Genomic DNA, 27366 nt, shown 5'->3' with positions numbered 1-27366 from the left:
TAAAATTACGTTAATTTAAAAAAAAAAAAAATTTTCTAACGGCCTTGTGCAATTAATTCTTCATATAACGACAACTTGCCATTTTTTCTATGAAAGAAGTCTCATATTTGAAATTTTTCTAAAAATTCTGATTAAAAAATTAGAAATTTCGCTTAAAATTGTAAACTTGCATTTATAAGGATTTTTTAGTGGAATGAACAACATTTGCACAAAAAAGTATTCAAATTAAATGTCAATATGCTCCTGTTCTACAGCTGTTTAACGCAGTCTATGTATTTGTATATTGATTTGTAACAGTTCTAACTACTTAATTGCCCCAGCTGTACTTTCTTGCACTTGTACATACGCGCATTCACATAAATAAAATATAGAAACATTTACATCTCGACACATACATGCACCTATACATATGCACATCTATACATGCACACCCACATCTGTTATCGTGCAGAGCTATGCATCTGTTTCACTTAACAGTTGGTTTAATAACAGCTTAGTCCACCACTCTGGCACATGCATACATGCATACATATGTACATACTTTACAGGCATATCTAACATAAGCAATGAAAAACTGAACACTCCTTTTGGCACTGTAAAAAAAACAAAATCAACACCTTCTGCTATTCAATTTAACTTTTTTTACGTTATTTTGAATTCCATTTTAAAACACCCCCAAACACGCAATCTTTCCAAGTTATTTTCTGTGTTTTCTGTTTTTACATGATTTCCTTTTTCACTTACTTTCTAACACCTTTAATTACTTTTTGTTACCTATGTGTTAGCTGTACTTCTTCTGTGTTTGCTGTGTGTGCACTTTTTGACGCCTTTAACAAAATTTACACGCTCTTATTAATTGCGCCAGCTTAAGCTGTGTGTGTTGCTGGTACAAAACAGGCCGCCCAACTACTCACAAATAAACATATTACCAAAAATAAACTCTACACATCCACCGAATTTCTATTTGTAACTATTTTAGCATTTTTCCACTTTCGCTTTCCGTTTCCGCTCGCCTTTGCTAACACTTTCATGTAGTTTTCTAACTCTCCCCCACTAAACTCTCAAACTTTCTCAACAAGGCGCCCAACAATGCAAAAAAAAATGTATAAGAAACACAGTAAACCCGAATTAACACAAACACGAATTTTATGTAAAACAAGAACTTGCAAAGGTTAGAGTTTTTTGCGCTGTGCTGCAAATTTATTTATTTTTCCATTTTATTTTATTTTTCCAACTAATGAGAAAGTAAGAACTTCGGTTTGATTTTTTTTTTGTGGCTTAGCAATTTCATGTGAAAAATACTCTTTTATTTATATTGCTGTACATACCTGATTTTTTTTTATTTTAGTTTTTTATTTTTATTTTTTATTTTTGTTATGTATAATCATATTAAAAATTGTAAAAAAATGTTTGCTTTAATTTCATTTACATTTTTCACACGAAAGCTGAATGCCATGCGTATACTAATAAACTTTTGGTATTCTCTCTCTTCCTCCAACTTACCCCTCCACCTCCCTAATTTACCAAAACACAGACGCCTCGCCGACGAAGATGATGAATTGTCTGAGGTACAACCGGATGCTGTGCCACCCGAGGTGCGTGAGTGGTTGGCCTCCACTTTTACGCGGCAATCAGCGACCACACGCAGGCGAAACGATGAGAAGCCGAAATTTCGCACTGTTGCCCATGCAATACGCGCTGGTATATTTGTGGATCGAATATACCGCAGCGTCTCACGTACGGCGCTCATGCAATTTCCGCCTGAAGTTGTCCAAATACTCAAGGTAAGTGATAAATCCTCAACCTATCAAAGATAAGAGTACTTATTTAAAAATAAAAAAGAAAAATAAAAATAAAAATAAAAAATAATATTTTCTCTGTATTATATTCGTATTATTTATTTACTCAACGAATGCAGTAAACAGGCGTTACTTCAAACTAACAGGTCTAGTCCACTTCTTGCCTCTGACGGCACTAGTTCATGGCTATCGAGAAAAAGTGCTTTCAAGTGTATACATTTCCTTAAAACTTGTCGAGAAGCGCAACAGTCGCCACTCTGCATTAATTTTGCTTGCCGTTCACAAGCAGATATTAAATTTTTCTCTTAATTTCTCCTTTTTCGCAAATGTAGCTTTCACGCATAGAAGAATTTTAAGGCACGGCCAAAACGGCGCTTATTAAAAACATCTTGTGGACCAACTCCTTCTAGACTTGATCTATAGGAAGTTTACTCCTTCGTTCACTACCATCAGCCGTTTCCGTAATGAATTCTTTCAGAGTTGCAATATTTTTAAAAATTCGGTGGACATGCGGAATCTCTGGTTTCAAGTTTGTAGGAGGGTTGTTGAAAAGTCCGTGGAAAAATAAAAACCATTTAATTGTTTGGGGTAAACCTTTTAATTTTTCCACATAGTCTCCTTTTAGACTAATACTCTTCCTCCTAGAGGGGATGTAAAATGAGGTGGATGTGAATTTGTATTTTTATTTTCGAGGGTATGCATAATCTAAATTCTTTGTGGATAAACCAGCTTCGATTGAGGCATTGGAAACCAACAGTACTAAAGTTATTCATGACTTAAAGACCGAAGTCTTCCAGTGAGTCATTCAAAATTGGTGTTTACGGATGGCCGAATTACGGCCAGCATTTGAAGGAGATTATCTTCAAAAAATAAATATGACGAATGGCTCTACACAAAATAATAAGGATCGCCTAATCCATTTGAATTTTCGTTGTTTTACTACAATTTAAGATCAGATGCCTCTAAATTGATCAACCTTTACAACTTTATGCATACGAGTATACGAGTATACTTTTCATATTTTCTCTTCTCTTTACAGAATCTGGATGACTGGTCTTTTGATGTGTTTGCTCTGGCGGAGGCCGCTGGTGGTCAACCGATCAAATACCTCAGCTACGATTTGCTCAACCGCTACGGCATCATACACAAATTTAAGATAGCCCCTGCCACATTGGAAATATTTTTGAATCGCGTTGAAGAGGGCTACTGCCGCTATCGCAATCCATATCACAACAACATACATGCGGCCGATGTTACCCAGACGACGCACTATGTACTCTGCCAGACGGGTCTCATGAATTGGCTGACTGATTTGGAGATATTTGCCACGTTGCTTGCCGCTCTCATACACGATTTCGAACACACCGGCACCACCAACAACTTCCACGTAATGTCCGGTTCGGAGAAGGCATTGCTCTATAATGATCGCGCCGTATTGGAGAATCATCATGTGAGCGCCGCTTTTCGTTTGCTCAAGGAAGACGATTGCAATATATTGAATAATTTGTCACGCGAAGAGTTTCGCGAATTTCGTACACTCATCATTGACATGGTGCTGGCCACCGATATGTCCTTCCATTTTCAGCAACTTAAGAATATGCGCAATCTGCTAACGCTCAACGAGGCTTCGGTGGATAAGTCCAAGGCGATGGCATTGGTACTGCATTGTTGTGATATTTCGCATCCGGCAAAACGTTGGAATCTACACCATCGCTGGACGATGCTGTTATTTGAGGAATTCTTTCGACAAGGTGATCTAGAGCGTGAACTGGGTCTGCCGTTCAGTCCGATGTGTGATCGTAACAACATACTTTTCCCAGAGTCACAGATCGGTTTTATTGACTTCATTGTGGATCCGAGCTTGTCGGTTATGTCAGATATGCTGGAGTATGTGTTGACTCCGTTGGCGCCCATGTGCAAAACGACGAATGCGAGCATAGATGCGGGCGATGCGCCGGTATGTGGCGCTGCATGTATACGCAATAAAACTAGCGCAAGCGGCGCCGATGAAAGTAGCACATCGGCGAGTTCGCAACAGGAAGATGGTAGCGGAAAGCCTTGTGGGGGAAAAGTGGCGCCAAAGTTTAGCATACGAAAGCCATGGCTGACTTGTCTCAATGATAATAAGAAAATCTGGAAAGAGCAGTCGCTTAAAGGTGGGTACAGAAATCTGTAATTACATACATATTTGCAGTTATGAGTGAAAGTGTAAAAAAAAAAGAATAGAATAATTCGAGAATGATAGATTACCAGGTTTGCTATTAAGCTATAGTGAATATTGTGAGCGGAACTTTGACTGCCACGTCACTTGGAATATGTTTATGGTAACAAAATTTGGCTTGTGCTAGTGACATACGAAAGAAATCAACAAAGCCAATGCTCATGCCATGGCATTCGTATATCACTAACACAGCTCTAATTTTGTTAAACACTTCCCAAGTGACGTCAGCACATCAGCCGATTCCGGAAAATTCGCTCACAGCCGAATAAGGGTCTGCCACATAGACCACCTGGAATAATTAGCTTCGGTAAAAGTAGCTTTCAAATGTTTTATAAAAATGTATTTTGGCTTTGTATGTGTTTACCTATAGCTGCCCTCAGTACGCATCAGCACTTCAGTATCGCTACTTACCATAGGCCATATTTCTTAATAAACACCAATCAGATGTAAATTCATGAGTGAGAAATTTTTCGCAATGTAAGCCATGAATTCACAGGTGAATTTGCATTTCCAAGTACTGAAATCGCATTTGATTTCGATGTTCTTCATCACTAATGCAATTTTATATGAAATTTAATTTTTTCGTATTTAATTTATTATATTTTAAACAATATTTTATAATATATTTTCAATTATATGTATATAAAATTAAATTTTTTTTATTGGCTGCTGTTGGAGGTTGCTTGGAAGCATCGATTTCTTGGATTTTCTAAGCTGCATTTTCACAGAACGGCAGCCTCCGTTCCCGTTACTGATTCTATAACAAGAAATACGCAATAAAAATAAAAATAAATCAGATTTTAATACATTACCCATGAGTGTAATTCCTTGGTTGGTTTTTAAGTAGTTTTCCCCGCACAAGCACCCGCCACACACAATTGAATTACAAATAAGTGCGCAATAGAAAAAAATGGACAGTAGAAAAAAACTAGCAGAATAGACAGCAGTGCAGTGCAGTTCAGATAATCCAATCCTGAGTTACGATGTACACCGTAAATCGTCTTTTTTTCAAGGAGGTTCCAGAAATCGCCTGCAGCGCGCTCTATAATCAACATTTTCATAAATAAAAAATTTTGTTACGTTCTTGAAGGATGCTTTTATAACCGCCAAAAATTTTCAAATTAAAATATTCTGAAGTTTCTTCAGGATAAATCCTTGACAACCCGTCTTTTATTTGCTTCATAACTGCGTATAACCCCTTAAAACTACAGGTCCCTCCTTTTGTGAAACAACATCAAGACGCACGCCACAAGCAAAAGTGTACGCGCCAATTATTTGGCGTTACACTCGAAAAATCAGAGTTCTCAGTGCTATAACTTTTCTACTAATGAAAGTATACAAAAATAGAAAACGGTATTTTCTAAATGTAGGTACTTATTTATTACGTGTCTGAACAAAAAAAAATGAATTCGACTTTACAAGTGCAACCTTGAACGGTAAAATAAGGCACAAATTCACATCAAAAAAGTATTGGCACAGTTAGCGTAATCAGCTTGCTCCATTGCCGCCGCTGTAACGCGCTAATACATTGTGGCTCTTCCTTTAGACTGAATAACGGCTTCTTCATACTATTTACCAGATTTGAAGTTTCGGAAGGTGTTATTTTATTCCATTCAGCAATTATTGCCTTTTTTAGAGAATCCTTTAACGTTATGGGGTTAGATCGTAAGATCGCATCTTCCGCTCCAGAAGATGTCGCACATGCTCAATAGGATTTAAGTCCGGCAATTAGGTGGTGTTTTAAGCTGTTTCCAATGGTATATCAACCACTCCTGCACAAGATAAGACGAATTTTTTGGGTCATTTCTTGTTGAAATTGCCAAATTGTCCCTTTAAGGCACAGTTTTTCGACACTTGGACTTAAATTTTCTTTAAGAATGTCGCGATACATATGCTTATCCATTGTCTCATCTATGAACACGAGCTTTCCGACACCAGATGCCGCGAAATACACCCAAACCATTTGGCTTTCGCCAAATCTTTTGTGCTCCATCTGACCCATATAAATTGAATTTCGTTTCATCACTAAATATGGTTTCGTTCCAAAAAGCGTTGGGCTTATTGAAATGCTGTTTAGCAAATTCTAGCCTCTTTTTCTTATTTACCTTCGAAATGAAGGGTTTGCATCGGAGAACCCGCCCATAACATTAAGGTATTCCGAACAGTTTGGGGGTTGAAATTGATTTCAAATGAATTTTGCAAGGTCTCGCACAATTTTACAGCCGAATTTTTTGGATTTTGTGCCACCGTGAACACCACAATTCGCTCCAGCCATTCGGTTAATTTTTTTGGGCGGCCAGATCTACTCTCCAGCGACAGGGATCTGCTACTTTTTGACTCACTTTATCTTTACTTATTTTTTATTTACGAGACGAGATAAATAAAGAGCGATCTGGTTTCAGCTTCTTCCATTTTACAAAATCATATTTCCAACCCCTTCCGCGTTCGCTTACCATTCATGTCTGAATTCATGACCTAATATTCTCATCTGATGGCAGCTATGAAAATGCAGCGATCGCAGAATGCAATACCTCCCGTAGTGGTACCACAATGGGCCTCCGGGCCTAAGTAGGCCTCCTCTACACTTTGGCAATCACCAAAACCTGACCCTACCTTACCACTCGTATTGTAGGCTACGCATGCACATATGTACATCACTTCGTATGAGTACTACCACGTTTGATATTCAGGGCGATTTTGAAGCAATGAATAGCCCAATTTAATTAATTGTCGACGATAGCGTTGACTTTTAAAAGCTGTAATTGGTTTTAAAAGCTAATTATCCTGCCAAATTCCCTGAAAATTAAGGACATAGGCGCAGCATAGTTCAAAGAAACAAAACTCGACCTAATTAATGCAAGAAAAAATTTTGTTATGAAAAACTTGTAATGTTGAGGATTAAGTATTATACGCTGAGTTCAAAAACACATACAAAATCAGTTGTATGGTTCAAAAATTCTTAAATTTTTAGCTATTACCAACTTTGTGCGAATTCCGATTTCATGTCTCAAATTTATCACAGCACTAATTTGCCTTCTGACCGTCTGCTGAATTATATTATATCTCCCACACTCCCCATTTTGTGTTGCCTTGTACAGAAATATGTCTACATATATTTTATATTAGCGAGTATGCGCCTAAATTCTACGCGAAACTCGCGTTGAGCACCAACTCAATTTTTGAATTAAGCCGACTTTGCACTACACCGAAATTTTCTGTTGGACAATTTTACACGCTTGTTGCGTCTATTGATTTTGCCTAAATTACCAAAAATCTACCTCAATTAAAATTCAATTGAGCTTTCACCTTTCGCTTTGCGCCTACCTTTTCAAAGCGCTTCACACTCATTTTATCATCCTTAGCTTGGCTTGACCTTCGAAAAGCGCAAACCCAAAATTCGCTGGTTCAATGTAAATAAATTGCCAGTAGACTCATTTTGCTGTTGCACAAAACCAAAACCTTATTAGCTTCATTAATTAACAATACAGTTTTTGTGGGTGGCAGTTTTGTTTGGGTTTTGGCAATTCAATTTCAATATCTAGGAATTTGTTTGACTCTAACTTTGGAATATAGTTCCTATTCGAAACTTGTATATTTCAAAGCGTAAATACTTGCTCAGTATTTGTACTGTTAATCCCTTCGAGCTCCATAAAGCAAATTCCCCATTTTCTAACATTAGACCGCTCACTAATGCATAATCACACATACTTCTTGCAAACATTTGTAATTCATCCATTTCACTAATGAATTAGACTGGCGGCATCGAATTTGCAAAGTTTCGGTACTGCACAACCCCAAGCTCAATTCATCCATTCGCATAATAATTCTTTGCCTATTTTCCCAAAACACATAAAGTGGTTTGTATGATTACATTCACTAACTCATAAACACATACAAGAACATGATTGCTGTTTCAACTAATTGGCTCATGTCACAAGTGATTTCCCCATTTACACGTACACAAGCGAATCACTGCTCTGGGTCAATGTGTAGTATTTGGTAAACTGGAGAGTATAGTATAATTGATCTCTGCAACAACTCGACGCAACAGATGAGAGTGAGGTTGTACATGCATGTAATTTGCTGAATATTTTGGTATCTTCTCATGGCATCAGGAAATGGAATTTTTAAAGAGAAAATATTGATTTGATTGAAAGCTTTTTTCAGATATTTCATCATGGTGTATAACAGTGATTTAGTAATCATTTCGGAGAAGGAAGTATAGCTTTGAACGACTGTGAATTGTATGTATGGCATATCGTATGTGCAGGGAGGTAGGCAGGTATAGTGGTTGACAACTGACGCACCTAAGCCTGCTGGCCAATTGTGATACCACTAGTGCTGTTCCCCCTCCTCACTCTAAACTGTCCTCCTTTTGAACCATCCTGTGGCTTTAATGTATCTAATAATATCCTTCTTCTACTCAGAGCATCGCATTGAAGCTGTTCTACGGTCTCTTCTTCTTCAATGTCGTTACAGCTTCTGCAGTAGTCATTATAGGGTGCTCCAAGTCTGCTGGGGTGCCTGTCTATAAGGCAGTTCCTTGTTAGAACCTTCCTGTTACGTTTCAAAAGGCTATCTGAGTAAATACATTTTTTTCTCTTGTAGTGAGGACACTTTTCTTTAAGAGCAACATATTTTCCCGGATAGCCAGAATTTCAGCTTGAAATACGCAACAATAATCCGATAGGCGGAAGAAAGAGCTGACCTCACAGTGAAAGCCTCCGCCTACGTGTTCATTGAATATAGATACTAACTCCACTTCTATTGTTATTTACCCATTGTCCCAGTCTTCTCTCGTTGCAAAAGTTGTGGTAAAGGGTGTATTTAAGTGCACCTCTACTGATTTATAGACATCTGTTGTATGGGGTGTGAAGGGGAAATCGCCTGGTTTTTTTTTTTTGCGCGTCTTTCTATTAGTGGTTGAGTGTGAAGATTATCTCAACGTGAGTGCCGATTTCGCCGCTAGTTGTTTGCTATCAAGGATGTTAAATACCAGGCAAGGCGAATCTATTAAAGGTTGTGTTGGTAAATCAGCTGAGTTGTTTTTTTTTTCTTTCGCCGTGTCCATGTGGCTGTCAGCTCAGAATGAAAAAAATCGAACTCATTATATATTCTCTAGTTTCTAAATACTTTGCTTTTAACAGTTTGCCACCACCTTTAATGAAAGTGCCTTGATACGACGTTTGCTCGTTAGGTATGGTGAAAAAAAAATGCTGAGGGGTACTTTGGATTCTTAGCTTAGTAAAACGAATGACGTCGGCATATCTGTCAGAGCCTCCTCAGAGCCGAATAACGGTATGCTAGGTAGTACACCTCTAAAAATCTTTTCATGGTCTGCTGTAGACCTCAATCAGTACTAGGTGCAGTACGACTTTCATCGCTGCCGTGGGCGTAGTCATTAGTGTCATAGTCGTTTGTGCATCTACAAATAAATCTATAATAGGTATAAGATAGATTATGAGTTCCAAATCAGATATTAAATGTCAAATGATTGATACGAAGCATTGATAAGATAAATCAGAATTTTTTTTTGTCATACCCAAGATCGTATTGGCATTTATTTATTTATTTATTTAAGTCTATGAATTACAATCCTTACAGACTATGATACAAAAGTTGCTTAGATTAAGCTACAAATACATTATATGTATTTAAAAACTATACTAGCTACTAACTAACTATAATATAGAATTCAAAAGATTTAAAAGTGCTGTTCTTGAAAGCGAGAAATCAAGAAGAACATCATTATGAACGGCATTTAATTCCCGTAAAGCACGAGTAATGGGAGCATTGCTGGCATACGTAGTGTTAAAGTTTCCCCCATAATAAGGGTAGAAGTTCCTAAGAGATCGCTGGGGAACATTAACTCGAATCCTTTCCAACAAGTAGGGACAATCAATTACTCCAGTAATAATATTATGAGTAAGACACAGTATAGTCCTACGAATCTCTAAGGACTTGAGACTTATAAGCATGAGACGAGCAGAATATGATGGCATGGGATCAATAAAATTCAGGGACCGAAGCGCATATTTGAAAAATATTTTTTGCACACGTTCGATTCTATTAATAGCTTTCTGACTACAAGGTCTCCAAATAAAAGCAGCATATTCTAAATGAGATCTAACAAAAGATGTATACAGCAACTTAATGGTATAGGGATCAGAGAACTTAGTGGCGTTCCGTCTGACGAAGCCCAACATCGAAAAAGATTTAGAAGTATTGTAATATAATTTATATGGTTATTAAAAGAGAATTTGTTATCGAAGATGACGCCAAGGTCCTTAAACTCACTAACACACTGCAGGACACATGCCGAGATCCTGTACTTAGTGCACAAAATGTTAGATGTTTTAGAGTAAGATATTTGGAAGCACTTAGATAAGTTCAGCGAAAGTCGTGAATTCTGGCACCAGAAGTAAAGCCTATTCATATCGGCTTGAAGTTTAATGGCATCCTCTTGCGTCTTGATCGCTGAGAAGATCTTAAGGTCATCAGCATAAAGCAAAAATTTAGCAAATGTGAAACAACTTTTGATGTCATTAATAAATAGCACAAATAAAAGCGGTCCCAAGATACTTCCTTGCGGAACACCTGAGATGGCAGCAAAGGAGGTAGATGAGAAATACCATCGATTGTTACAACACAGCGTCTATTGCTCAAATAAGAGTTTATCCATTGCAGAAATGTAGAATGAAAGCCAGGACTAGCTAATTTTTTAACTAAGATTCTATGAGAAACTTTGTCGAAGGCTTTCGAAAAGTCGGTGTAAATACAGTCGACCTGGAAGCCAGCGGAGAAAGAATCAATGCAGTATTCACTAAAAACGGCCAGATTAGATACTGTAGATCTGTTAGCAATAAACCCATGCTGATTAGGGCAAATTAAAGATTTAATGGCAAAACTCAGCTTTGCATAGACCGCATGCTCAAAAATTTTGGAAATAGTGGACAGCTTAGAGATAGGTCTATAATTTCTAACGTCATTTTTATTGCCACTCTTAAAGAAGGGCGTAATGAAAGAGAGTTTCCATGCGTCAATGAAACACCCCGACGATAAAGATTTGTTGAAAATAATTTTCAGGGGATAGACGAAGGCCGGACAGTTTTTTATCAAAACTGCTGAAAGTCCATCAGCATCAGTTTGAGAGGATGATTTCAATTTAGTTAAAGCATTACTAATATCCTCAGAAGAGAGGCAAAGACCTCCAAAGTTCAGGGCATAATCTAAGTCAGAAGAAAAGTCGGATGGGCGATCAAGTTCGTCGTCAGCAAAATTAGATTTAAAAAATTCAGCAAACAAGTTTGCCGTTTCAGTTGGGGTTCGCGCTTGGCTATTATCGAAAAACATACCAGTGGGAACACTGGCACTACTCCTTCTAGATTTTATGTATTTCCAGAAGATTTTGGGATTCGCTTTAATGTTTAACTCTATATTGGTAATATAGCTAGCTGCTATAGAGAGATTTATTTAAATCGTTGAAATCCTTTAACGCTTGCTTATATTTAACGAAGTACAAATGATTCTTCGTAGATTTAAACTTCTTGAAATCATTATTTTTAAGATTTTTAAGCTTTTTCAGAGACTTAGAATAGCAGGGCAATTTATAGGGCTTTTTCTTTCTGTGCGGAATGTTATCTAAGCAGAGTTTAGACAAAATGGACTTAAACGCAGAAAAACTACTAGATGTGTCAAGTTCAGCAAATAAATTATCCCAATTAATGTCAAGTAATAAGTCATTGAAATTGACAAAATCACATAAAGAATAATTGAATGATTGCCTGACATCAGATGCAATAGTAGCAAAACTATAAAAGTCGATTTTGACAACTAAGGGTAAATGATGCTTACCTTTTGGAGTTATGGAATTCAAACATTCATTGATCTCGTAGTTTATGTTATCACTTACAAATATGAGGTCTAAGATTCTATTCAGAGAATTAACAAAATTATTAATTTGAAATAAATTAAGACTAAGAATATTATCAATAAGATATAATTCATGGTTTGCAGTTACATTATTTGGTATGAGAATAGAGTTAGAGGCACTAGCACACCAATTTATTTTACTCAAGTTGAAATCACCTAACACACATAAATTATTGTCATTTAAATTATTTAGGACAAGATATACTATGTTGTCAACATGCGCTTTGTACAGCTCATATGAACTTTCAGGCGGCAAATACGAGGCAATCAGATATAAAGAGCCTTGTGAGTTGGGACTACTTATGCAGACGCAGAGCTGATCCAGTAGAGAGTCACCGTTCATGAGGGGGCACAAAAATGCGTTTAAGTGACACCTGATAGCAACAAGAATACCACCCCCGCACAAGCACCCTGTTTTTGCAGCGTCTCTGTCTTTGCGAAAAACGTTAAATAGGTTCGGGTCAAAGAATTCATTGTCATAAAAACTTGCATTTAGCCAGGTCTCAACAAGAACGAATATGTCATAATCTAATTGCGAACTAAGGGAATGTACATGCTCTGCCTTAGTATGCATGCCGGACGCATTTTCATAGTAAATCTTAATTCGACTATTATTTCGATTATTAGGCCTAGCACAGACAACTAATTCTGCGGCGGTTGATTTACTTGCTTGCTTAAAAAATTAAACGGACGAATGGATACATTAGCAGGTCAAATCTCAGGCTTAAGCAGTTTATCATAGTTATGTTTACTAACACCTAACTTAAAGTTTATATGCCTAAGAGAGTCCGCATTTGTCTCTTTTTTAATAAGTTTATAACATAAGATATGCTTCGTATCTAAGCCGGCATGTTTATTAACATACTGAATGATGTCATCAGTTGACACCGTAGGTGAGAAAGATGACAAATGTAGCCACTTATAACGTACAGCCACCTCAAGTTCGTTGTTCACACCAGATCCAACAACACGTAATTGATTTTTCTTACGTTTACTCTTTTTAGTCTCAACAGAGACCCAGGCAGAATCAGTGGGAGCCTGCGAAGAGTTTGGAAGTTGAGAAGCAATTATCCGCGAAGGTAAATTATTATTTACGCTCTTAACATTAACGGAGGGAGCATCAACTCCACTAGCAACAATTGGGCGAGGCAATAGCTGAGAGCGATTGCGAACGAAAGGCACAACAGACGGCGACAAAGTCTTAGAGGCAGAGGCAGCAGCAGCGTATGAGATAGAAGCGGAGGCGTCAGCAGCAGCATTCGATGTAAAATTGTTGGCAGCAGAAATAGTTGGCACAGTTGTTGACATTGGATTCGTTGTGTTAGCAGCGCGCGAGATACAGCTAGTCTTATCATCAGCACAAATAGGCACATTAACAGCCTCAGGATTTACTGCAGTAAAGCAGTTATTAAGTAATCTCTTCATAAAGAGAATTTCTGATTGAAGGTTATCAACCTTTCCCAATAGCATTTGCTTATCATCGTGAAGAAATTGGAGCAGAGAAAGCACACGAACATTCTCTGCTCTAAGCCCAGCTAGTTCTTGCACAACAGCAATGAGCGCAGATTCCGTTTCTTTGTCTTTCTGTTGACTATTGTTTACCTTTTGAAATACAGATGGTCCTTGTTGTTTTTCTGGCACAATCACAATTTCCAGATCATCCACAGGCGGCAATGCATCAGGTGTGTTGCGGGGTGGAGGCGCGGACCGAATTGAGTTTCGCCGCAATTTAGTGCAAACTGCACAAAGAAAGTCACGATCAAACTTCACAAAAAAGTCAGCATCAGCTTCCGACAGGTTAGCACATTTCAAATGGAAAAGTTCCTTGCATTTGGAACATTGTATTTTCGGCTGACCACGGTCGACTTTTTGCTTGCATGTGCAAGGCATGTTTTTAAAATAGGCACAAGTTGACGGATTCGCTAGAAAATAATCACAATTGTGGAGCGAACCAAAACACGTCTCTACACCGCAACTATCACTCACAATTTTATTATCCATTTAAAATGGAATAGTTTTCTATTTATAATAAGAAAAAGAGTAGCAAGTGAATCACTTTTGTTGTCATAATTCAATGAGTAAAAAGTCTATACTAAGAAAGTTGGAGAAATGGAGAGTCAGTTCTTAGCACCTGTGTTCACAATAATAGCAGCTCGATATAGTTAAAAGTTTTGACTATTTATTTACTTATATTGTTTGTTTATTGTTTTAATTTTTTTTTAATCCTGGCCAAATTGTTAAACAACGTACTTAATGTCAATGGACAGATGTATAAAATAAAGGGGGAGAAAAAAAAACATTTTTTTTTATATAAATTTGGTTCATACTACAAAAAAACTATATAACTTATTTCAAACTTTGCACAAAATTTTAAACTTTTCAATCAGAACTTTTAGAAAAATTCAGGGTTTGCAGTTTCATAGCGCAATCAATTTTAGTATAATATTACTTTCCGCCATATGACAAATGCTCATAATTTTTTTATATGGAGAAAATGCGAGACAGACTGTGTTTGGCTGACTTTAAATTACAAAAGAAATTGCATACATAAAATTTTTCCAAATTTAATTAAACTTTTGATGAAAATTTATGGAATTTTTTTTTAATTTTCACATAGTCGGAAACTTGGATTTACATGGTTTTTGTAGGAGAATGAACGCTACTTAAAAAACAAAAACAAAATTTATCTATAATATAAAAATGAATCGCAAAATGTGTTGGTAAGCGCATAACTCAACAACGCATTGGCCAATCTTAACAATTCTTTTTTTTTTTTAATGTTTTTTGAACTCCAAGGATGCTTTTTACGGCGAGAAAAATTCAAATAATTTCCGGGAAAACCCTAAAACAGCCCTTTTCTTTTTCCCATACAAATATTTTCTAACTAAATGTAGAGTCAATTTGAACTTTATTGCTATCCAATAAAGTTCATATTAAATTACAATCACTCATTGTTGTCTAAACAATGTAGGTGTGTTCCTAACGTCGAAGAGTCAATTTGAGCTTTATTGTCGCTGCACAAAGTTCAAATTCAATCAAATGTATGTGTGTGGGCGTTCGTGTGCGTGCGTGTTTGCGTTGGAGGATCTAATGCGTTCACACAAAAGTGATAATATCGTGAATCCGACCAAATTGAAAAGTCAAAAAATGTAATGCTGATGAACTTAATGCATGTTTAAAGTCCTTCAATTTGTGGAAACATGTCAAGGTATGAGGCTTACGCAAGAATATGCGTGACGAGCTGCATAATGACCAATGTGGAGACATATTCTCTAAACAACTCATTGACATTGGTAATGGCGAATTTCGTATAGACACTTTGACTGTTTGCATTATATTTCGTCAAAGTTTTTGTCAGTTAACTCGATGAAAAGATGAACTTATTCAAAAGGTGTTTCCAGATGTTGCTCAAAATTACAGAAACCAAAAAACATAGATGTAAATGAATTCAATTTCAAAATTCAATAACAAATTACAGGCGAATTGAGGATATATAAATCAGTTGATTCGGCTACAAACCAAGATGATGTCGTCAACTATCCGCCTGAATTTTTAAACTTGCTGGATTTACCAGGATTGCCACCTCACAATCTTCAATTAAAGGTTGGATCGGTAGTTATAATGTTGAGAAATATCAACCAACGCGTCTTTGCAACGGCACATGGTAAGCGATAAAAAATTATTGAACAACGTGATAGAAGCAACTATACTGAAAGGAAAGTATAAAGAAGAAGACGTTTTGATACCACGCATCCCAATGATTTCGACTGATGTACTATTTGAATTTAAAAGACTACAGTTTCCAGTGCAGCTTGCTTTTGCTATGACCATAAATAAGTTCCAGGGGCAATCATTAGGTGTTTGTGGTATTAATATAGAAAACCCATGTTTCTCACATGGTCAATTGTATGTTGCCTGTTTCCGTGTTGGAAAACCATCAAATTTGTTTGTATATTCACCAGGTAATCAAACAGAAAACATTGTATATCATAAAGCACTACAATAAAAATAAAACAGATTTTTGTTAATAATTACACCGCGTTACACACACTCTGTCCTATGAACCAAATATACTTTTTCGGAAAGGGGATAAAAAATAAAAATACACGTGTATCGGCGATTTTCATGTACACGTCACAATTTTTTTTTGTATTGTATAACTTTAAACGAGCAAAACGTTCTGTATAGCCACACGATCTCAGGATTAGCTTAACGGATTTGAATGAAATTGGGCACACAGATAGTGTATCACATTTCTAGACTTTTCACCTAGGTGTTACCACTGACAGTGTTTCACAGGGTTGCCACCTGTTCGAAATTAAAAAAATAATTGCATAAGATATGCCGATGTGGGTATAAAAAGAAAGGTATTTCACTCCGCATTACAATAGAGATATAAAACCCCGAATTTTTTTATTAATTTTGTTATATTAAAATTAAAAATTGTTACATTAAAAATTTTAATGCTTTTAAAGATACTTAGGCCTTTTATTTTTGCGTTTGTAAGCATTTATGTCAGTATCGCGACAAATAGACCAACAGTATTCGCCAAGCATATGCGTAATGTCTTGTCCTTTAAAGCGCTTTTCAATAGCCACAATGTCCTGATGGAACCTTTCGCCATGTTCATCGCTACAAGCTCCTAAATCACCAGGGAAACAATCTAAATGATTGTGAAGGAAATGGATCTTTAGCGAAATTAATATGCCCATTTCGCCATATGCCGAAATCATTTCTGCAACAATATTTTTATAATTGTCAGCTCGTTTGTTGCCAAGTAAGGAACATAAGCAGTCTTGAATATTTTCTGAAACGAATTAACCACTGTTTTCGTAATATTTTTAAAATTTTTACTTGGTGCGAATAAGCCACAAACGTAACAAAAGTTATTTCGAGTCGGGCACTGCATTTTTCGTAAGATGAAATATACAGGAAGACGTTTTCGCGCAACAGAACTTAAAACAATTGTCAAAGTATACGTCTCCTAGGAGCGCAACTGTCAGATGATCGGAACTTCCGGAACTGTAACAAACACACAAACGGCACAGAGTGTGTTGTATGAAACAATAAATTAAAGGCTAATAAGTTGTTTAAAAATTTGGAGTCCCTTCAAGTTATGCCGAAAATTTAGAAACTTTTTTTTTTTAGAAAAAAAAACTTCAAGAAAATCTGAGAATTGAATTTTTTTTAATTTTACATAATAAAAACATTTCCACGAGTCTGCCTGCAGAAATTCAGCGCGATTGGATCACGGAAAAAGGGTTAAAAATTGATCCAAAATTTTTCACACAGGCGGACTACGAGCTCTATATTTTATACATAAAAAAAGTTCTGACGTGTACATGAAAATCGCCGATACACGTGTATTTTTATTTTTTCTCCCCTTTCCGAAAAAGTATATTTGGTTCATAGGACAGAAAAAAAGTTCGTTTTTGTAACGCAGTCTTATTATTCACTTGATTTACAAGAAAGCGATTAGGGAAAATACTTATATACGTTTTATTTCATTATTCTTCATTATATCGGTTATTAACCCTACGTTAATAATAACAATAATATATAATTAATTATCTCTATGTTTTGTCATTGAAGCACCCATTTTATAAATATTTGTCACCTTTAGGTTCCCACTATCCCTTTAGATTATTTTTCAATCAGGTCTGAACCTTAAGTTCCCCTCTTAGTTTGAAGCCCTCTGGCAGACATCACAGTCGGGGCTTTTAGTGGGTCAAAAAAGGGTGGCCAAAGTTCGTGAAAGCGAAGATACTTAGGCCACCCGAGCTGATCCTTTTCTTTAATTCTCCTGAACAGAACCGTCACCATGATGATAGGACGGCATGTGAGGGTCAGCAGAGTAAAAACGTCTTAAGGTCGAAATATAAACTGCCACATTCAAAATCTATTTGACAGAACGAAGTCTGTCGGGTCCGCTAGTAATTAAATAAAATAAATGGCCCAAATTTATGTGGTACTGGAATATGCCCTGTGAGACGTTAGGGCACGCACAGTTTTTTGAATATTCCTGTAATAGGAAGGTCATAGGTTGGGTAGGTTAAACATAAATCTGCTCGCATTTCGCCAGCCATTTTTGCGCACACCCCAACTCCTTCGAATAATCTTTGATCTACACCTAGTACGAGGCTTATTGAGAGTGATTAGTTGTGCGTTGCGTATACGCCATGCACATCCTCCGGAGAAACTTTGCGTGAAAATGGTTCAAATTTTGCAGAATCCTAAGCCAAATTTATTCAGTGTTAAGCTTTCTATATATTATACACAAATTTATTTCTAAAGTATTTATGTATACATAAAATATTATTTCTTGTTCACAGAGGAGGCCGCTCGCAATGAAAAAGCTCAGAAAAAGGATGGTGAAGATGGCGAAGAGGAGTAAATTCTGTGTGCGGTGCGGAACTGAGAACTTACAGCAGTTGATTTAAATAAGGGCAACACCATATTTTGGAACTGAATAGAGACTTACATGTGTAATATGTGGCGAGAAAGTAGGTACAATAAAGAGATAATTTAACGTATACAAACATACATGCATACACACATATATTTATGACAAATATATTTAACTTTAATTGATGAAATTATTATTTTTAAAGCAAATATCGAAATATTACATGATTGACAACAACAATTCGGGTTATTGTTGTGCTGCGAGCATATACACGTTATTAATATTTAATTGTGTAGAGAATTTTTTTTTTAAATAATAAAAAAGGTTATAAATAAAAATTAGTAATCAAATTTTAATTAAATAGAAATCAGCATTTTTATGTAGTAAGTGCTTACACACACAGCTACATGCATTGATATAAATAAATGAATATTTGAAATGCATGACAAATTCATAAAAAGTTCAAACAAGCCAAGTAATGAAAATTATACGACAGAAAGCAAATAAATATCAATAAATAAATATTGAGAATGTGAAATGAGGAGTAAATTTTGTTATATGATTTTAAACAAAATCACCAGGAAATTAAGTGGCTAAACGAGATTTGAATGAAAAATATAGCGCTTAATGACATTGATGGCTACTCATGACAAAAACAAGCACAACAACAACAATTGCGAAATACCACAATTTAATAAGTATTCGCTTATTTGATTATTTGCGGTGGAAAAAAAATGGAAAGCATAAAAGTAAAAATTGAAAAATTCAAATTTTCAAACAAAAAGTGGTAAAATAAACTCAATCAATCAGCAACAATGACAAATTTTCATATACAAGCATACATACATACATGCATATATACATACATGAGAAAAATGTAAATAAAAACGCTAGTGGCCGCAATACAAAACTGCATCACAAAATAAAATTAAAGCTAATTTAAAAGTAAAGTGCAAGCATAATTCAAAAAACAAAAACAAAAACAAAACAAGAAAAAAAACGATATGAAAGCATAATGTGACTAAAACGCTGGCACTAAATATACATACATGCATACATATAAACAAATATAGGCATACATAAGAAACGTATGATTTCGAAACTGTACAATTGGCAATAAGTTAAAGTTGTGTGTAATTTAAATTTAGCATTAATCAGCAGAAATATTGTTACAATTAGAGTTTCCTTTATGAATTGTTTAATAAGTCAAAACGCATTGTTGGAAGCCTCAAATTTAATTACTCGTATTAAGTACAATTACAAATAAAATTCCAAAAAATAAATATTGTTTTTTTTACGTTATCTCACTGTCTTTTCTTTATAATTTGCCAAAGCTGTTAAAGCAAATAATAGATATTTGTGTATTTGATGTATAGATGACATGTTGATAGATGTTGCATGTTTCAAGGCGCATAATAACATTCTTGGCCGTAAAGATTTAATAACAACCGATTTGAGTTTAAATTTTAGTGGGACTTATTGAAATAATGTGGCCAAATAAAATATAAAAAAAATGTTGAAAGAAATAAATGCGCTTGTTGTGTAGAAAATATTAAGAAAATATTTAAGAATATTTTTATATAAAATAAGAGTATATTTTTGAAATTTAACTTGCTTAATTTTTTATGTTATTTCGTATGTGCATTTTTATTATTTTTGAACTGATTTTAATATCTAAATTTTCAATTAGAACTAGAATTATAATTAATTACAAATATAATTTCCAATTTTTGATTTAGTTCATATTAATTTAAAACTAATTTAAATAAAAAAAAAGAATAAATATTTTTATTATAAATTTTACATTTTCTTTTTTTCTTGATTCTAAGGGGTGGCAACTGAGTAATTGTGGATTTTTTTAGAAAATCAAACACAATTTTTTCATGGAACTAAATAACTTTGTTCTGTAATGTATTGTTCATTTTGATCAAAGACCTTTTGCCAACTTTCAGTCAGCATCATAATCCCACGTTCAAAAAACTTCTGATTTTTATTAGCAAAAAACTGAATAAAGTACGATTTGACATCATCATCATTATTGAAGTTTTTACCATTCAAGGAGTTTGGTAAAGATCGAAACAAAAAGTAATCAGATGGTGCAAGGTCAGCACTATATGGCGGTTGTGACAAAACATCCCAACCAAGCTCCAATAATTTTTGCCGAGTGGCCAAAGATGGCCAAGGCCACACTTGCATTGTGATGATGGACTACGGGCCGCTTTTCTTCAACTGCCCTGTTTACTTTCTTTAGTTGTTCAATGTAGACATAAAAATTGATCGTTCGGTGGGGTGGTAAGAGTTCAAAGTAAACAATTCCTTTGTAATCCCACCAAACTGATAACAAAACCTTCTTTTGATGAATATCAGCTTTTGATGTTGTTTGAGTTGGTTCACCTGGACTGCTCCACGATCGTTTCCGCTTGATATTGTTGTAAACACCCCATTTTGCATCGCCAGTTACCATTCGTTTTAAAAATGGAACATTTTCATTACAATTCATTAGCAAATCGCAGCTCGTTTGCTTCAGTTCGTGAGGAACTCATGTATCGAATTTTTGAACATAGCCAAGTTGTTTTAAGTAATTTTCAATGCATGTTTGTCATACATGAAGCTTCTCTGCAATCTCACGTGTTGTACTGTGACGAACCGAATTGATTATTGGTTTGATTAGGGCGTCATCAACTTAATCTGGACCACCAGAGCGTTTTTCAGCTTTGAGTGAAAAATCACCAGAACGAAATTTGGCAAACCAATTTTGACACTGCCGTTCTCTTAAGGCTGCGTCACCATAAACAGCACATAACTTATTATGAGCTTGCGATGCGGTTTTTCCTTTGCTGAAATAAAAGAGCAAAATATGACGAAAATATTCCTTTTGATTTTCTATTTTTCACCGAACGCCAAACGAAAACTTCCAACCGATTAAAAAATCTTTTTTTACTGATTGACAGCTGAATTGCCAACTAACAAATAACAAAATGTGTTTTATAGGTATTTGTACTACGTCTGCAAACCTAAAAACTCAACTGAAGCCATCTATGAGTGAAATCCGCAATTACTTAGTTGCCAACCCAATAATTCAAGTTCAAATTATTTCATATTTTCAATAAATAGATATTATGCTTCTATTACTTTATATAAAAAAATTCACATTGACTTAAAATTAAATTTAATTTAAAAGAAATTACTTAAGTTTAAAAATTTAATTTTTTAATTTTGTTTTTTTTTTTTCTTAGTAGTTTTATATTTTCTTTTTTCTTTACATGCAATACAAATTCAAATTGTTTTATATTTTCTATAAATTTCAATTTTCATTGCCTATTTATGCTTATATTTCTCAAACTCATATCTATTTTTATTGATTTTATATTTTTATTTATATTTAAAGATTTAATTTTTTTTTGTTGTTAATTTTACATTTCCATTTTCATTAAATTCTAATTAAAATTAAAATTGTTTTATATTTTTATTAAAATCCATTGCTTATTTATTCGTATCGTATTTAATTGATTTTATATTTAAAAAAATGTATATTAAATCAAATTTTAATTGAATAAAAAAAATTTTTTGTAGTTAAAAATTTAAGTTTTTATTTATTTATTTTTTTTTGTTTTAGTTAATTTTTTTTTTTTTGTTAATATTTCATTTTCATTTGTCCTTATATTCTAATTCAAATTCAAATTGTTGTATAATGTTTAATTAAAATTTATGTTTATTTTTATACATTCGCATCTAATTTTATTGATTTAAATGAAAAAAGATTATTATTAATTTAAAATTAAATTTAATAAAAAAATAATTTAAATTTAAAAATTATATTTAGATTGTTTTTTTTTTTTTTTTGTTACACTTACAATGTGATGTTTTCTTATATGCTCATTTAAAATCAATTGTTTTAGGTTTTTGATAATACCCATTGCCTATTTATGCTTATATTTTTGATATGCGTATCTAATTTTATTGATTTTATATTAAAAAAAAGTTTATTAACTTCTAACTAAATTTAATATAAACAAATATTTATATTTAAAAATTTAATTTTTTTGTCAGTTTTACATTTTCATTTTTCCTTAAATTCTAATCCTATTTCAAATTCAAATTATTTTATATTTTTTTTCAAATCCATTGCCTATTTATGTTTATTTTTTTATATTCGTATCTATTTTTATTGATTTTATATTTTTATTTTGTATTTACTTTTTAAAATTATTATTATTATTTATAGGAGATATATTCAATATAACCCTAACTTATTTAGCACACTGGCTACTAGGGCCTTCAGCGCAAAAAATTATGATAGTTTCCTTCTTTCAAAACCAAATTTATTGTTCAATTTTCTAATTTGTTTTTTATTTGGATACACTATCTCTTTCAATAATTTTTTATATATTTTTTCTTTAATTTTTTTCAAAAAGAAATTTTATTTTTATATTTCTTCCGCTTTATATTTTATATTTCTTCAGTCTAAATAGTTCCTCTTTCTATTTTTTATATCCATTGCCTATTTTCATTTCATTTCCTAGTTTTAAATCCTACTTTTATTTAATAATTTTGATGATTGTTAGCTTTTTAAATACGGTTTTTTGATTTTTTTATTTCGAAATTAGTTCACTCTTTACTTTATTTTTCGTTTTTGTTTTTTTTTTATCTTTGATTTATTTTAAATTTTAAATTTACTTAAATAAATAAATAATTAAGTGGACTTTTTACTTGAATAAAAATAAATAAATAAATAACTAAGTCGACTCCGAATGGCAAATGGTTTTATGAGTAATTTGTTCAATGCAGAAATACACCCGGAGGATTGCTATTGAATGCCGGGGGTTTAAATTTACTTATTTCGTTAAAATTTCGTGATATTTTAGAAATATGTATATATATTTTGATAATTTCCATGCTGTTTTTTTTTAACTCTCTTCAAATTCAAATTTTAAATTCTCTTATAGAATTTTTATACTTTTATTTGATTGCTTATTTTTTATTTTCCATCATTTTTATTATTCAATAATTTTTTTAGGTTTTACAATAATTATTGAATTTCCTTGCAAAATTTTTGGGCTAATTTATATTGAATTTATAAGATTATATTTATGTAATAGTTTGCGTTGCTGTTTTCTATTTAAAAATATCTTCGCAATTCTATTATTTATTTTTTTATTTTTCATTTATTTAGTTTTTATTTAGTTTTATGCCAAAATTATTTTCCTTTCTAACTTTTTGTTATATTTTATTTTTTTTTTTAACTTTATTTTAATTTCTCTTAAAAGTCTAATTCGTAATTCTATTATTTTTCATTATTTTTATTATCATTTTTTTATTATTTTTCAGTTTTCGCCAAATTTTTATATTTTTTTTTATTTTATTGTATGATTTTATCGAATTTATATAATTATCCATTAGTGGAACAACATCAAGACGAACACCACAAATAGGAGGAGGAGCTCGGCCAAACACCCAAAACGGGTGTACGCGCCAATTATATATATAATATTATATATATAATTATATTCTTTTAAAATTTCAGTAGCTGTTTTTTATTTTATTATTTTTTTTTCAAATTCAAAAACAAAATTCTCTTACTTTTTTTTAATTTTTCTTTATTTTTATTATTCATTTATTTTTTATTTTTTATTTACCTTTTCTTTGGTATATTTTTATATATAATAAATTTTTTTTGTATATAATTCTTGATCATTTCCGTGGTTTTTTTTTTTCAAAAATAAATATCTTTAGTTTGTCTTCAAATTCAAAATTATATTTTTTATTTTTCTTTATTTTTATCATACTCGTTTATTTATTATTATTTTCTTATTAGTTTTCGCCAAATTTTTTTCTAATACTTTTTTTATTTTATGTTTTTACCGAGTTTACATAATTATATATTTTGATCATTTCCATCGTTAGTTGATTCTTCTTGTGAGTTTGAAGAATTTTAATTTATAAATATTTCTTATAAATTATTAATTAATTATAATTCTTATAAATTATTTTGTTTTTACAAATTACTCCTGTTTTTCTTTCTATATATTAGTTCATTTTGCTTTTGGTCGTCGGCCAGACAAAGTCGTAAAATCCTGAAGATAACTTCAGATTGAAGCCGAAACATCAGCCGAATAAATGCAATGGCTTAATTTTCTTTAGAACCGCCTTTGTTACATATGTATATCAAATTTTTTATTTAATTTCAATTTAAATTAAATTTTTTTTATTTAATTCATTCTTTATTTAATTTAATTTTTTTTCTTATTTATTCCATATAAATCGCTTACCGGTAGCCAAAAATTACTAAGCGTACTTTCATTTTCCAAAAAAACAACACAATCAATAAAACTCACGTCACTTATCTACGAGATATGCATTCCTCCACAGAAGGTTTCTAAAATCCACATTCCATACAAACACAAAAACAACACCTACTGACTCATAGAGAAATTTCGATTAAAATGTTAGTTATAGAAAACCGCTATAAACCAATTTCCAATTGAAGCTGCAAAAATTACAAAAAGAAAAAAAACGAAAACGAAAACAGTTGTCTATGCATTCTAAATCCTACTTTTCTACTATTTGCAAATATTTTCGAAGCGCTGCGCTTATCATGAAATGTACTCTCATCTGCTATAGCTGCATACTTATGTACTGTAATGTGTAACTATTTAGTACTATAAACTCTATTTAGCTCTAGACTTGTATCTCTTACTTGTGCAACTTACTACACAACAACTACAACTAAGGGTAAACTAACTTTTGTATATACCTACCTGCAAGTAATACTCGTATAAAATACAACAATACGCATACATACATATATATAAAAAATGGTGTATCTACTTATAATAAAGGCATACATGTGTGTGTAAATGGCAAATTTATTTTTATACGCGACACTTTTGTTGTCTGTTGAATAATATTTAAGTATTTGTTTGATTGTCGTTGGGTTTTTCGTTCGTTTTTGTCTTCTCATTTTCGTCACATTGTTTTTTACAATACAATGAGAAACAAGAAGATAATTTTTTGTTAAAAGTTTTCAAATGTCTGATAGGCAGGACCATATCTTATAAGGATTACCATTGCTCTCTTCTTTGGGGGATACGAAACGGTACGAAAACTCATACATACAAACCTAATAAATGGATTTTGAAGAGCTTGAAATGACAAAACGAATGATGAATAAAATTTAAATACATTTTTTGGATGTTGCATTGATAGTGAACTCGGTTGAAGCTGTCAAAGTATTATGACGAGGCATACGTTTCTCCCAAACGTTCATAGAAATGTTGATTATGCAGGCTAATGGAGTGCTTGAGGTGGAGAGCAATGGTAACTACACTTAGCAGTTGGGTACCTACATTATCAGCTGAAATTGGGATCATAGCTTTATTAAGGTAGTAAATATATACTAAATAAATAGTATGAATATATACTGCAATGTGAGTACACACAAACATGAACACATTTACATTTGTATGATTGTCATATTACAAATCACTGAAACTGCATACACACATACGCACACACATATTCACACTATTTCATACTTCACATAATTTTTCATACCCTTCTGCGCTTCAAATAGAATATCATGCGCATATACATAGGTATGTATGTATTTATAATGATTGCATAGGCCGACAAAATTCTAGTGAACAAAAATAGTAGTAGACAGTGGTTAGTTGGCTATAAGTCCGAGTTCTTTCGCTACTCAGTCTCAGTCGGATATACTGCTAAGTAAAATATCCTTTGTAATACCAGGCGACCGCCGTAGCCGAATGGTGCGTTGGTGCGCGACCACCATTCGGAATTCACAGAGAGAACGTTGGTTCGAATCTCGGTGAAACTCCAAAATTAAGAAAACCATTTTCTAATAGCGGTCGCCCCTCGGCAGTCAATGGCAAACCTCCGAGTGTATTTCTGCCATAAAAAAGCTCCTCATAAAAATATTATATCTGCCGTTCGGAGTCGGCTTGAAACTGTAGGTCCCTCCATTTGCGGAATAACATCAAGACGCATACTACAAATAGGAGGAGGAGCTCGGCCAAACACCCAAAGGGGTGTACGCGCCAATTAAATATATACCGGGTGCTTCAAAAAAATGTATACACACTTTGAACTTCCATAGAAAATTTATTTACCGGTCTACAAAGTTAAATTTCAGGAAAATAGAAAGCTGAAAGTCCAATGTAAATGAAACATAAATAACAAATGTTAATACTGTTCAAATTGGTGACCTGCAGCATCAATACATTTTTGAGTACGAGTCACCACAGATTCTGTACATCGTATCAAAACGTCCAATGAGATTTCTCTACACACTGCTTGAATCTCATTCCAAAGAATGTCTAGGTTACGTGGTTTACGTTTGTACACCTCATCTTTTACTGTGCCCCACAAGAAGAAATCCAGTGGTGTAAGGTCTGGAGAGCGTGCTGGAAACTCGATTGGCCCCCTGCGTCCTATCCACTGGCCCGCCAAATTTTGATCCAGGTAAGCAAAAATGTATTGATGCTGCAGGTCACCAATTTGAACAGTATTAACATTTGTTATTTATGTTTCATTTACATTGGACTTTCAGCTTTCTATTTTCCTGAAATTTAACTTTGGAGACCGGTAAATAAATTTTCTATGGAAGTTCAAAGTGTGTATACATTTTTTTGAAGCACCCGGTATATATAATACCAGCTATACGCCCCATACCCTAAAACCAAAATATACTCTCAAACTTCGCGATAAGGACTAGCAAAAATAGTCTTGATTTAGACTTAGATTTATTGGAGGTTTGCACTTTGACTTCATGGCCTTTTGAGTGCTCTACTCATCACAGTACCCCATTCAGAACGAGTTCTCCTATAATAATCTTGATATCAGAAGAGGAAATGGCGAATAGAAGAGGCCTATTATTGAACATTTTGCTTATTCATAAGTAAAGGAAAATTATTTACATACATGTGTGTTTTGGTACTTCATTACTTCTTATATATGTACTGAAGAGAAACATTATTGTAAAGTATGAA

At 33.5% G+C, this 27366-nt stretch overlaps 1 protein-coding gene across 1 annotated transcript in view; it reads left to right on the top strand.

The window, feature by feature from the left end:
* LOC129249165 (dual specificity calcium/calmodulin-dependent 3',5'-cyclic nucleotide phosphodiesterase 1) overlaps positions 1 to 27366 on the top strand; it is a gene marked incomplete at its 5' end in the record, with an annotated part of 130223 nt that overhangs the window by 92501 nt on the left and 10356 nt on the right. The window contains 3 exons of the mRNA XM_054888830.1: positions 1535 to 1784; positions 2839 to 3955; positions 18285 to 18455. Of these exons, the coding sequence (XP_054744805.1) occupies positions 1535 to 1784; positions 2839 to 3955; positions 18285 to 18346 (1429 nt within the window). The remainder of the gene's footprint in view (positions 1 to 1534; positions 1785 to 2838; positions 3956 to 18284; positions 18456 to 27366) is intronic.

This window comes from Anastrepha obliqua, chromosome 5, assembly GCF_027943255.1.
Source record: "Anastrepha obliqua isolate idAnaObli1 chromosome 5, idAnaObli1_1.0, whole genome shotgun sequence".
NCBI classification, from domain to species: Eukaryota; Metazoa; Arthropoda; class Insecta; order Diptera; family Tephritidae; genus Anastrepha; species Anastrepha obliqua.
This window is presented reverse-complemented; position numbering and strand designations above follow the sequence as displayed.